This window comes from Orbicella franksi, chromosome 11, assembly GCF_964199315.1.
Source record: "Orbicella franksi chromosome 11, jaOrbFran1.1, whole genome shotgun sequence".
In the NCBI taxonomy this organism is placed as follows: Eukaryota; Metazoa; Cnidaria; class Anthozoa; order Scleractinia; family Merulinidae; genus Orbicella; species Orbicella franksi.
The window spans coordinates 16,983,880-16,996,152 of record NC_138155.1 but is presented as its reverse complement, the minus strand read 5'-3'; the positions used below and the strand labels follow the sequence as shown (position 1 = coordinate 16,996,152).

The window sequence follows — 12,273 nt, the reverse complement described above, 5'->3', positions numbered from 1 at the left end:
ATAACCGCGCTTTGAAAAATTAACTGTTTGCTTACCACTACAGTCGCAACGCAGTGCACATTTCAAAGCAGTCCTTGATGATTCTTTTGTTACTGTAGACATCACATCACTTGATCAACACGAACTGTATTATTGCACCATCAGTCGTAGCCGTTGTGAAATCTCCGATGACGTAATGGTCTTAATCTGGAACTTTCTTCGGGTTATGTATGGGCATGCGCGATATGAACGATATGAACGATTCGATAACAACACTATTAACAATTACGTTCTTTCTTAAAAGTCATGATTAAATTTCTTTGGTGTTTTCCACGAGTAAATGGCTAGAAACGTAGTCACACGAGTCACATAATTTAAGACTTCCGTTATTCAAGGCTATTTTTAGTGCAGAGTGCACTATTGGGATGGTTATGGGAGCTGCTTGCCGCTAAGGAACTAAGGCGCTATGGCGCTATGGCCCTATGGCCCTATGGCGATAAGGTGTAAACTTTAATGTTTGTTTAATTAATTAATTTCAATTAATTAGTCTAGAGGCAAGGAAGTAGTGGGGGAAGGGTGGGAAAGGTACATGTGTACTCTACGTAAAACACGTTCCATCGCCGTCACTTAGCTTTGAAGATCGCAAAGCTATATATTTGTTTCAGGTAACCCCTTGCTCTCCTTGTGGTACCAGTCTCCTTAGAACAAAACTAATTTGCCCAAATTAATTTCATCAGTCTTTGAGGAGACTCATTCATATGGGCGAAGTAGCGCTGTTTATCTTCAATACTTTTCGTTGAAATGCTTCTCAGCCATCAATATCGTTGTGTGTTAATTTTGAATTGTCTTATTGTTAACAACAAAGGCGGCAACAGAAAAAGAAAGTGGTATTTCGTGACTATCTGACAATTAAATTAGTTCTTGTTCATCAGTAAAAATTTGCATTTTTAGTAAAACAACATCGTTTCTGTTCCGTTTCTTCATCACTACATCAGATATTTAACTTTCTTTCATTTATCTCTAGAAAACAAGGACATCTTCCGTATGTTTTGGAGAAAACAAGGGTTTCATATTACATGCCTTTGCGAGGAAAACAAAAGTATCAAGTTACAAAGTTGGCGTGAAGAGCTAAATTGTCACGTTTGCTGCTTCAGCGTGTTATTGAATTTAAAATGAACGAAAATCAACGTAAAACACCAGTAGTAATTAATTTGTGCGTGATTTTTGGACCTTGAATGAAAATACAACCTTGAAACATACACACTGCAAAGGGGAAAAGCCGTAGCAGACTACCAAGGTAGACACAAACCGGAAGTGAACCGAGCAGGGGTGAGTACTTATGGGACTACTGTACCAGAGCTATCATTTGCGCTCTGCACTATCTGAGATTGTCTCACTAGTTAGTACTGGGGTTATTTCCCTACCAATGACGTAATCCTTGCATGTTTTGACAAGTTCTTTGTTTGGCTTGCAAATATCTAATTTTCCTTCTGATCACCGAACTCGCTGCGATGACACAGCCAAAGAATTTACTTCATTGGCCTAAAACCACAAGAAATACTCGAAAAATTGCAAATAAATTAATGACCGTCGCTTCTGCCGAAATAAACTTGCAAAGTAAACACGATTTTATTTGTCACTTAGCGAAAGTGAAAGCTGCAACGTCAGCGCATTCCATGGCTGTCGTAATCCCTTTTTTTTTTAGCGTATTTATCATTTCCCTTCGAATCCAACGCTTCGATGAAACCAAAACAAAATATATTTTACCCAAAGTAAAGAAAATACTATCCGTAACATTGTCCTTGTATTAATGTTTCAACAGCTTTTGGAGAGTAAACATCACAAGTTGCGTCATTCAAAATTTGGCCGAGTGGAAGTTTGGGTCTGGTCACCGAGAAAACTTTAAAAAAAAAAATAATAATAATAATAAAAATAAACCACGGGTAAACCATGAACCGCGCTCGGCCCATGGCCGCGCGGTTAATGATCAGCGCAGTTATACACACAACTTATGCAGTTGTGAAATTAAAGCCTGAAAAAAATTCAGGCCTGAACGGGATTCGAAACCATGACCTCTGCGATACCGGTGCAGTGTTCTACCAACTGAGTTATCAAGCGAACTGGGAGGTGGTCACATTGTGAGTTCGTAATATACCCGTAGATGGTGACCATCTAAATAAAAGCTAAAAACTTGTCTTAAGTTTTTAGCTCTTATTACTTGTGTATTTTAGACATTTGGTGTATATTTTAGACTTTTATTTTTCAGAGGACCCTCCTGAAAACCACTGGACGCCTCCTCTTAAAATAATAATTTGTTATTGTAATTATTATGATTATTATTATGATTATTATCGTGATTATTATTATGATTATTATGAACATGATTATGATTACGATTACGATTATGATTATTATTATTATTATTATTGACATTTGGAATTGGAAATAAAAGTTCCCGGATTTTGCGGAAGAGCGCCATGGAAAATTTATAGTGTGATTGTTTTACTGTAGCTTTCTGGGTGAAATTTTGTCCATTGGAACTTCGGCCTCCTCAACTATCACCTTTTTACTTCAGGCGCGAGCCTAACTAAAAGCGGTTTCTTAAATTTTAAAAGTTACAGTTAACGAAGCTAAATTCTTCCCACGAGAGACGAAAATTGGTTTGAGTTCGAGGAGGGGAATTTCGAGTTCTCGAGGGTTCTAAAGAGACTTCTGGTTCGCGTTCAGTTACCTACGAGGTACGGGGGAAATTCGAGGATTCAAGGAATAGGGTTTCCACTCTGTCGCTTCGCTTCAAGATAACACGTACTAAAAGCTTCGAATTTCTAGACTTTATGCAGAATTCAAAGATTTCAGCTTGCAAGTTACAAAATGCACCTACTTTCATATATTTGGTTATTTGACAGTCAGGTATTTGTTGTTTTAAGTACATTTGCCGTCCTTTTGCATATGAACATGTGAAACCGATTACTAAAAGTCTTGGATTTAAAATGGGTGGAAGCCATCACTCTCCTTTCCAAGAGATGTCCGCTCAACTCGCTCCTCACCAAAGAAGCATGGAGGTGAATGAGTTTAGGGCGCTAAATTGAGTCGATACAGTAATCCCACCACTATTGTAGGTACAGCAGGTTCCCGCGTTAGTTATTTTGGTATTGTTAGTCCTGTCGGCAAATTGTTCGTAAAATGTCCCAACTGTAGTATCTTCAAACTTTGTTGTATAGTGGATTTTATCTTGTCAATTCATCACTGTAAACTTCCTGAGTAAATGCGTTCACCGGCACAACCTTTTTATTTGATCGTTTCGAGAACGCGTTAACATTATCCTGAAACAAAAGAAAATTATCTAGATCATGGTCATTCTAAATGTATATCAGACCGCACGGGTAACTTGGACACAATACCGACTGTTTATAACATTTGAAACCTCGCATAATCGCGTCAAGCTAATACAACTTTGGTTGATGTCAAAGGCGGATTACAAAATCAAGATTCGATGTGTTATGGCGAGATCAGCGGCTTTCTTAACGCTGCTTTCTGACGCAAGTTGAGCTCTCTCAGAGAATGGGATAAGAACATTATATGGCTTGAAACTGGACATTTTTCCGACAGCTTCCCGACCAGCTTCAATGTGTTGAAGAACCTCTTGGTTCCACACCAATGCTTGACCTGCAATGATTGAACTGGCCTCATTTTCATGTGTTGCACCGGCAAATAACACACCCACCAGAATCCACTGCTCGCCGCCTACAAGCTGGATCACAGGGCAACCTGATGCGCCGCTCTCAACAGAAAAAGCGAAGTTGATTACTTTGTATTGTGTGTACTTGTAGACCTCGTACATTGCGATATCGAACTCAAATTTCTTATAGTTATTCTGCGCGCCTCCAAAATGAATAAGGGTTAGTGGATCCGTGCGTCTCAAGCTAAACTGCACATCACCAGAGGGAGTAAATGTGTTCTTCACCAGCGAGCTGAAGTCAAAGAAATTGAATTGCTCGAGAAGTTGCTGTTCGTCTATTTCCCATTCCTCTAAATCATCTCTTTTTCTCCCGTAAGTGAATTGAATGCCAAGTTTGACCAAGGCAATGTCCCGGTTATGATAATCTGGCCTTCTACCTGCGGGAAGTAGGCGATGAACTATCGCTCTCCGAGGTCTTGCTTCAAAAGAAATTTCCATTTCTGGCGGAAAGAAAACGAATCTTGCCATGTTAACTTTATCACGATTTCGAAGAACATGAGCTGCAGTGAGAATCCATCCATCACCGAAATAAAAACCGGTTCCATCATAACTAAGGCCATTCTCTTGAACAACTTCGATTCGACATACACCCGAACCAAACTGCTTAACTGTTGAGAGCGTTTCCTTTAGGTTAGAGGCCTTAGCGAGAGAGCCTCGATAGCTGTCATCCACTGGAATGGTTGAAATGATCTTTCTTTTCACCCGCTCTTCTCCTTCAACAAGTCTCTGAACTTCTTCTTCATATAAAAACCTGCGACCTCGCGAATAGCGCCTGTATAAACCACAAGACATGGCGAGAGCAAGCTCATTACTATACTAAACACTTTCGACAGCTCGAAATAACAGAAAAAAAGAATGAAAAGACTCAAGCAGCTGCAAACCTGTTGTCTTGACGACGTCAATTTTTCGACAGCGTTTTCATTTGCGGGGTTTTTATTAACAAATTATTATTCAATGCTTGTTCCACGATATTTCCAAAAGCTTTTCATTTTGAATTTGACACTCAGCAATCGCTCAACACAGAACAAAGAATTCTTTTTGAATCGATGGAAGAACAGAAAAGGCCAGAAAACGCTTTGAAACTTATCAACTGAGAGCACCAGAGCAAAGCTATTGTCTCGGTGGAGACAAAGGTAGCTTTTCATATGCAAAAACGATGGGTTTTGGACGCTGTAAGCTGTAAGCGATTCCTATGTAAATTGTGTCTTGTTTCTGACAGATTGCCACAACAGTTAGCTTTAGTCACGTGCTGTTATGTTTGTTTTTAAGGTTTATTCTCGCATTCAAAAAGGGCTGCCAAACTTCGTAGAACCCTGCAAACTTTTGTTTTTCCACATACAGCGATAAAGTGAGCTGTTTCCGCCGCGGTACTCCATAACTAAGATGCAAGTCTCTTGACTAATTAATTGGCGAATCGTTTTAGCAGTCAGTGGACTAAACTGACATGACACGTCAAATGTTATGGAGTTGGCATTCCTGTTTAGTACGCCTGGTAACCTTGGATACCAGTCAAGAAATACGTCTATTCCCTATGCAGTTTTCAAGGTGTTCGTAGTGGTACAGAAGGTAGAGCAGCTCTTCCCTTCCATTATTTGATACCCTAGATTTGTGTTAGAAACAGAAAGTAAAAAAACTCCTTTGCGACCCGGTAATAGTATCACAAGACCACATAACTCTATCCACGTAAGGCGAAATGCTGCAAACCGATGCCAATAAAAATGGCTTTGAAGGAGGCTACATATTTATCTGCTGATCCCCGGGATACCGTGAGCGAAGCGAGACGACGAGCGCGAAAAAAATAATTCGGCGAGCGAAGTGAACTGCTCGCAATTTTTTTTTTCCCGCTCGTCGGCTCGCCAATTTTTTTTCCGCCCCCCTCCGGGAGCGTGTTTGCCGGCTACTATCACTCAGGCTAGCGCGCGAGAGTGAGTGGCCGATGCGGGCCGAGTGAAAAATTTTAGCCTGCGAACAGGCTCCCGGTGGGGACGGAAAAAACAATTGGCGAGCCGACGAACTCGAAAAAAAAATTTTGCGAGGCGTTCAATGCCAAAACAAAACGTTTGTGCAGACTATGAACAAAAACAATTGTGATAATTATCAATAACGCAATGACATCAGCTAATCTGACATTTGAAGATTTTATTTTCTTTCAGTTTCAACCTCATGAAAAGTATGCTCAGTACTATTTACATCAAAATAGCTTGTTTTCCTTGCTAACTATATAAATAGCCACCCAATGAAACACGATAACCAATAATTATTGAAAAATATCCTATGAACAATATATTTATAAATCTGGAATTTAACTAGCCCTTTAGTAAAGGGTTCCTTGACGTACAAATTTTACTGACTAAATTTTCTACACTTCCACTTTAGTTAAAACTCTTGAAAGAATCTAGTCTCGCATGTTGAATAATAATAATAATAATAATAATAATAATAATGATGATGATGATGATGTTGTGTCCCATGCTCAAACCGTAAGCAACACAGTAGCTTCTGAAAGAAGACCTGAGCCACACAGTTCATGTGCTATTTACTATCTCGTTCACTGTCACATCTTTTTACATAATTTATAGATATAAATTATTTTCTTTTAACAGTTTTGGCTATGTCGAATAGTTCTCCAAAAAAATTGAAATAATTATTTTAAGCCACTTGAATTACTTACCACTTTAAACCACTAACCATTTGAATAAATAAATAAATAAATAATGTTATACAGAAACATAGGGTGCAACCAAAAATTCTGAAAACTTCAAAACAGGGAACCCAAATGGTACCAAAACTTCCTGGAAAACTTTCCAGAAAATCCGAAAAAATTGTTGAATATCCAAAACGCGAACCGTTAAACTGAAAATTCTGGAAATTTCGGGGGAAGGGGGGTGGGGAGGGTGAAGACAAATGGAACAGTAATTCCAGTAAGAACTTTCGAAAATCTCGGTATACCTTGCAAGGTTGTCCTCTTTTCTGGAAATTCCGGAAAATGGTGTTCCATTGGTCACTTGAGATTTCCGGAAATTCAAACTGGAACTTTCATGGAATGGAAAGCGCCCCAATTGATGATATTCTGCCTGTGTCTTAATGGAAACATACCACCTTATAATTTGTTTTGAATGGAATGTTTCTCCTACCCACTAAATTTAGTGTAAAATAAAATTTATAAGTTGATAGTCATCCAGAAAGTAGCAACCATCCAAAAGTTAAGTCAGTTAATCTTGAATCCAATTCAACTTTTTGGAAAATAACAGATACTTAGGGTGATAATCAATTATTCTGTCATCCCTCACAGGAGGTAATAAGTACCTGCTTTTTCCGAGTCAAAGCCTGGGTGAAACTTTTACTAGGTTTTTTGAAGGCAACTCAACCAAAACTTTCCAATATTTCTCTAAATCAGTTCTAGGATCTGTTTTTATGAACATAATATCATCGGCAGTAATTTTGTCTTCTAAAATTGGAGAATTAATATTTTCAGTTGGTTATATTTGAAACTTAAAGTTAAATTTTTTCCTCGGTAGTTCATGCTGCATTAGATAACAAAGTCAACTAAGTATGTTGATCATAGCTAATCTTGGCAAATGGTTGGAACCCAGGAGTATCAGTAGTTTGTATAGTGTGATCGTCCGGGTGAGGGTAGTTCTGAAAAGAATTGTTGTTGGTGACTGATGTTTTGACAACCTGAGTGGTCATCTTCAGAGTCAAGTGAATAGACGAAAATGTAAACTTCCTTTTCTAGACTGGTTGGTATGCCACGACAACAATTAACTACAAATGACAGTGTACAGATTACTTGACGAGTCATCCTACAACCTGACTTGACATGAAGCCCTGACCATCAAATCTTTGACGAGATGAGTGCAACAAGTTTGTGACACACTGGACAGCTTACATGACAAAAACAGATACCTTGAACATGTTTTTCACAAGAACAATTACAGCACTGACTTTATTTGATGAAACATTCACCGACCTACTGAAGCTGATGCAATAAACAGAAACCCGACACCTGTTACCACATTGACTATATCTTACATTAATCTGGGCACTTCTGAGACCATCTCACGGAACTTAAGCCCTACAACATCCCTGTAGCACACAAAACCTACAACTACATTGCAACACTTACTGACCAATGTTAAAGACAGGGATGAACCCAAAAACAGACAGGGAGCAGTTTACAAGATCAAACAAATGCTCCTACTGCCAGGCTTCCTACATTGGTGAGACTGGCAGAAACCTTAACATGAGATTGACTGGACACAAATGAGAAACGAGAAATGTTGATGCTAACAATCACATTGCTGTACATCATCAACTGTCAAACCACAACATGGACTGGGACTCTGCTCAATGCTTAACCTATAGTACAAACTATTTTCACTAGAATGACTGACTCTGGAAGGTTGGTACACTAATTTAGAACAAACACCTCTTAACAGATGTCAACAACTACCGGCACCCTACAAACGACTTATTCATGATGTACATGTGAATGAAACCAACAAATGGACTTCTAACAGAACGACTTAATTTGACTAACAATAGACAGACCTCAACAGACCGATTTGACTGACAACAGATGGATTGAAACCGACTACTGACTGCTGACAAACTTTACACGAGTCTTACAGCCAAAACCATTATGGTTAAACTGACCAATCACTTTCAATGGACCAGACTTACAACACCATTGACTGACAAACACTATTCACTTGACTCTTAAGATGACTTCCGCTCAGGTTGTCGAAAAATCAGTCATGAACAACAGTTCTTTTTAGAACTACCCTCACTAACCATCATGCTATACGAACTATAGCTAATCTTGATAGTATAGCTAATCAACATTCAACAAAATGGTTTGTTTGGAGTGGGATATCAATATGATGTTCCTGGCTGCACCATGGTGCTTTAGATTCTTCACTGATGGGTGTCTCCTCATCCTTTGCAACTCCACATGAACTTAGGTAGTCAGCATATAAGGCCCTTGCTTTAGTCAATGTTTTAGCTAGGTCATGCTTTCGAACCAATTTGTCAAAGTACATAGCAAGTGTATTGTAATCCATTTCTTTCTGCATGCAGTAGTCCTTGTGAAGTGACAGCATGGCCAAACACATGAAAAGAACAAATGGATTACCACGACCTAACTGATAAGGTCCTGGGAGCTGGAGCAGTCTGGTTTCTTGATCAACCGCTTTCATTGTTAATGGACAGAATCCACTGTTCTCCAAATCACTATCGGAGTCATCATCAACCACATCCAAATTGTAATCAACACCAATGTAACCATTCTGCATAAGAGTGGTGTCAGCAGAGTTACCCATTGGTATTCCACCAGTGACATTGAGCTTTGATGTCTGAGTGCCTGATTCTGGTGATGATGTGAGAGAACTCCAAATTACCTCCATTAATTGGACAGCATCATTAAATGGAAACTCCCTCTTCAAGTCGAGAAGAAGCCAGCGATAGCAGAAGAACATGTCATCTGCTCCGATATTCATAAGATACTTGAAAAACTCTGGTTCCATGTGATGAACCAGCTGGGAAAGATGATCAAATTTCAGTGTCATGGCTTTACCATCTAAAAGGAAGTGTCCTTTTATCCTGTCCATCAAAGCACAGAAACATGTATAAGCAACTGCTTCTTCATCTAAAATGACTAGAACAGGTGCAGCCAGATCACTCATCCCCTGTGCATAAGATACATCAGGATTTTCTAAGGCATAGGTTGTCAAGATGTTAAATAAAGCATCCATGTGCTGATGATCATCAGGGACAGCAAAGTAGGGATGTGTTCGATCTGTTCTCAAAACATCCTTCATTATTAAATGTGTGATGGATTCTATTTCTTGAGGATGTTTAGCCTTCCATTTTGACTTGAGATGACAGTAAACCTGTGATTTCATTTTCAAGTGTCTTTCTCTCTCATCCTTAGTCAAATCAGGGGGAAATACATTGAGGAGATGAGGCCACACTTCTTTACGTAAGCTAGGTTCAAGACCACTTCCTTGAAAGACTCTAGCCCACAGCTCATCAATGGCAAGTATGCGACCTTCACAGTCCAAATGACAGTGCCATTCCACCTCCTTTAAAGGCCCCCGTCTGGTTGATTCACTGAAAGCTCTGGTGATCTTGTTGAATGTTCGTTCCATTTGATGTTTTAATGATATGTGAAATGGAACAGTGGAGGACACACCAGTGGATTGAACATTGTTGGTCAGAGGTGCTTCTGTAGCCTCCAGAAAAGTCCAGTCATTATGATTATCTTTTGGAAAATAAAACATACACATCTTTAAAAAAGTAACCTGTTAGCAGTGAATAAGTGGATATTTTGTTACTGTCATTCTGATTTAGAAAAAATATTAAAATCTCTCTGCCAAAAATTACTTAGGAGTGCTACAAATTAAATGAATTTACAGGCTTATCATGGAGAACTTCAAACTGAGAAACATTTTTCTGTCTTTGAAACTACTGACTTGGCTTTTCCATCCTTTTCCATAACACAAGGTAGAGTGCGCACAAGAATTGCAAAACACAAACGTGACCCTGATACAGTGTTCACTTTATTTGCTCTATGCCATCACTATCTGTACTTGTATTATTCATACATGGAACAGTGTGTTATAAGTTTTGGTCTGTTGTTAGAAAGTTATGCCAGAAAAGGTCAAGATGCAGAGAACTAAACCCTGCATTTTTTGGAAACATACCTATTTCTCAGGAACCATTGCTTAGAATCAGGCTTTTTGCCAGGATTGAAAAGTGGGCATCCAAAATGTGCTATAGGGTCTGCTCATATAAACAATTTATAAACAAATAATTATGTGAAAAATAAAACAATTTTATTTAAAAAGTAGGTATACCCAAGATGCTTAGACACGCATGGATGCCCAGGCTAGAGGTCTTCTTAGAATTTCATGAAATGTGGCAAGTAAATTATTCAGAAAAAAAAGTGTTCAGCCACTTCAATAATAATTACCTGAGCAAATAACAGGTTCTATTTTGAGGCTCAGATATGGTAAAGAGGAACTCATGAAGGCAGCATCAAGATCAAAGTCTGATGTGAGAGAAATGAACACATTGGGTCTCTTTCCATTTTCTGTCGACTGTGGGAGTTGATATGATATTTCAAAGTCACTAAATAAATACAAAAAAATGAAACAGGTTAGAAACACAGCAACCAAAAAATATCATTAGTGTTACAAGCAGTCATAGTTGGGCTTGTGGCCATCAATATAGACATTCTGTAATTGTAAAATTCTAAATGTTCTATAAAAGTACAAAGGGTATCCAAGAATAATAAGACTTTTTTATATGATTTAATTAAATATCTACTTCAGTTAGATATTTAACATAATATATTTTTTATAACATAATGTTTTGACTTTATGCCTGTTAATTTGTACTATGTATGTTCTCCTTGAGATAGACTGGGATGAAAGAGAGCACAACTACTCTAGACTGTAACATTGATTATTATAGAGCTATCATTAGTTCTCTCTGTTTAGCTCTTGTGGGTTGTTTTTCTGAAGCAACATGGGTGAAGTTCAGTGGAATCCTGATTTCTTGAACCATCAATTTCTTAAACCTGCCAATAACTCAAGCCAAAAGTTATTTTCCATAGATTGGTTTCCTTCAGATAATATTTTGACCCCAATTTCGCAGGTCATCCCAATAGATAGATACATGTAAAGACAACTTGATAGTGGTTAAAGTGGTAATAGGACCGCATAGATTCCAATTCATTTTATAATCATGTAACCATGTCATGAATCAAACGCACAAAATGAGCAATAATTAGAAAACTGACCACCCCCTTGACCATGTGAGAATTTAACAATGTTGCACATTGAGTAATCCCTATTTTTTGATTAATGGCTCAATATTTCTCCATGTTTTATTTTTTTTTTTCAATTTCGACATCGACAAATACGTCAAGTATTTCGCGAAGCAAAAAAGCCTATGTTTTAGAAGACTTAAACATTAGTGTCCCTAAGGCACTAAAACATTCTGACTCTCCTACCCCAGGCATTTTGGATCATGTGTACTAAGGGCATCCACAGTTGAGTGTCGATCGATACCCTCGATTGATACTTGATCAACACTTGATCGACACTTGATTGATACTCAAACAACACTCCATCAACACCTTGGTTGACACTCGATCAACACTCGATCGATATCTCGGTCGACACTCATTTGGGAGTTGACGAATTTTCAATCAATGCATATGAGTCGGTTTATCAATCGAGTATTGATTGATAAATTGATCAGGGGTATTGATCAAGATTATCAATCCCCACTTGACCACAGGTTCCTTTAGTGCACATGATCTGGCATTTTTCTGTGTGTTCCAGGTCACCATACACATGATTACTTCACAACTATGTAATATCATTACACAACAAATATGATGACTAACAAATGAAAATTTTCTGAAACATTTCACCTAAGCATACACGGGACACTCACAAGATCATAGGATCCTACCAGATTAGCAAGTGTTCCCCTTCGTCAAAATGCATTTTAAGTTTATAAATTAAAGATAAAGTAGTATATTT

At 38.3% G+C, this 12,273-nt stretch overlaps 2 protein-coding genes across 2 annotated transcripts in view; both read right to left on the bottom strand.

Annotated features, from left to right (window-relative positions):
* Window positions 1–2,440: 2,440 nt before the first annotated feature.
* LOC145502880 (uncharacterized) lies at window positions 2,441–4,573 on the bottom strand. The gene has a single exon (XM_081482282.1). The coding sequence runs from the start codon at window positions 4,508–4,510 to the stop codon at window positions 3,455–3,457; it is 1,056 nt and encodes a 351-aa protein (XP_081338408.1). The 5' UTR covers window positions 4,511–4,573; the 3' UTR covers window positions 2,441–3,454.
* An 84-nt stretch (window positions 4,574–4,657) lies between these two features.
* Window positions 4,658–12,273, bottom strand: part of LOC145502797 (TBC1 domain family member 25-like) — an 8,062-nt gene continuing 446 nt past the window's right edge. The window contains exons 3-4 of the mRNA XM_081482180.1: window positions 10,692–10,849; window positions 4,658–9,980 (exon numbers count right to left, since the gene is read on the bottom strand). Coding sequence (XP_081338306.1) covers window positions 8,557–9,980; window positions 10,692–10,849 — 1,582 coding nt within the window. The 3' untranslated portion in view covers window positions 4,658–8,556. The remainder of the gene's footprint in view (window positions 9,981–10,691; window positions 10,850–12,273) is intronic.

Bases quoted from the DNA above. Each gene is read 5' to 3' on its own strand.
- LOC145502880 (XM_081482282.1), bottom strand. From the start codon at position 4,510: ATGTCTTGTGGTTTATACAGGCGCTATTCGCGAGGTCGCAGGTTTTTA.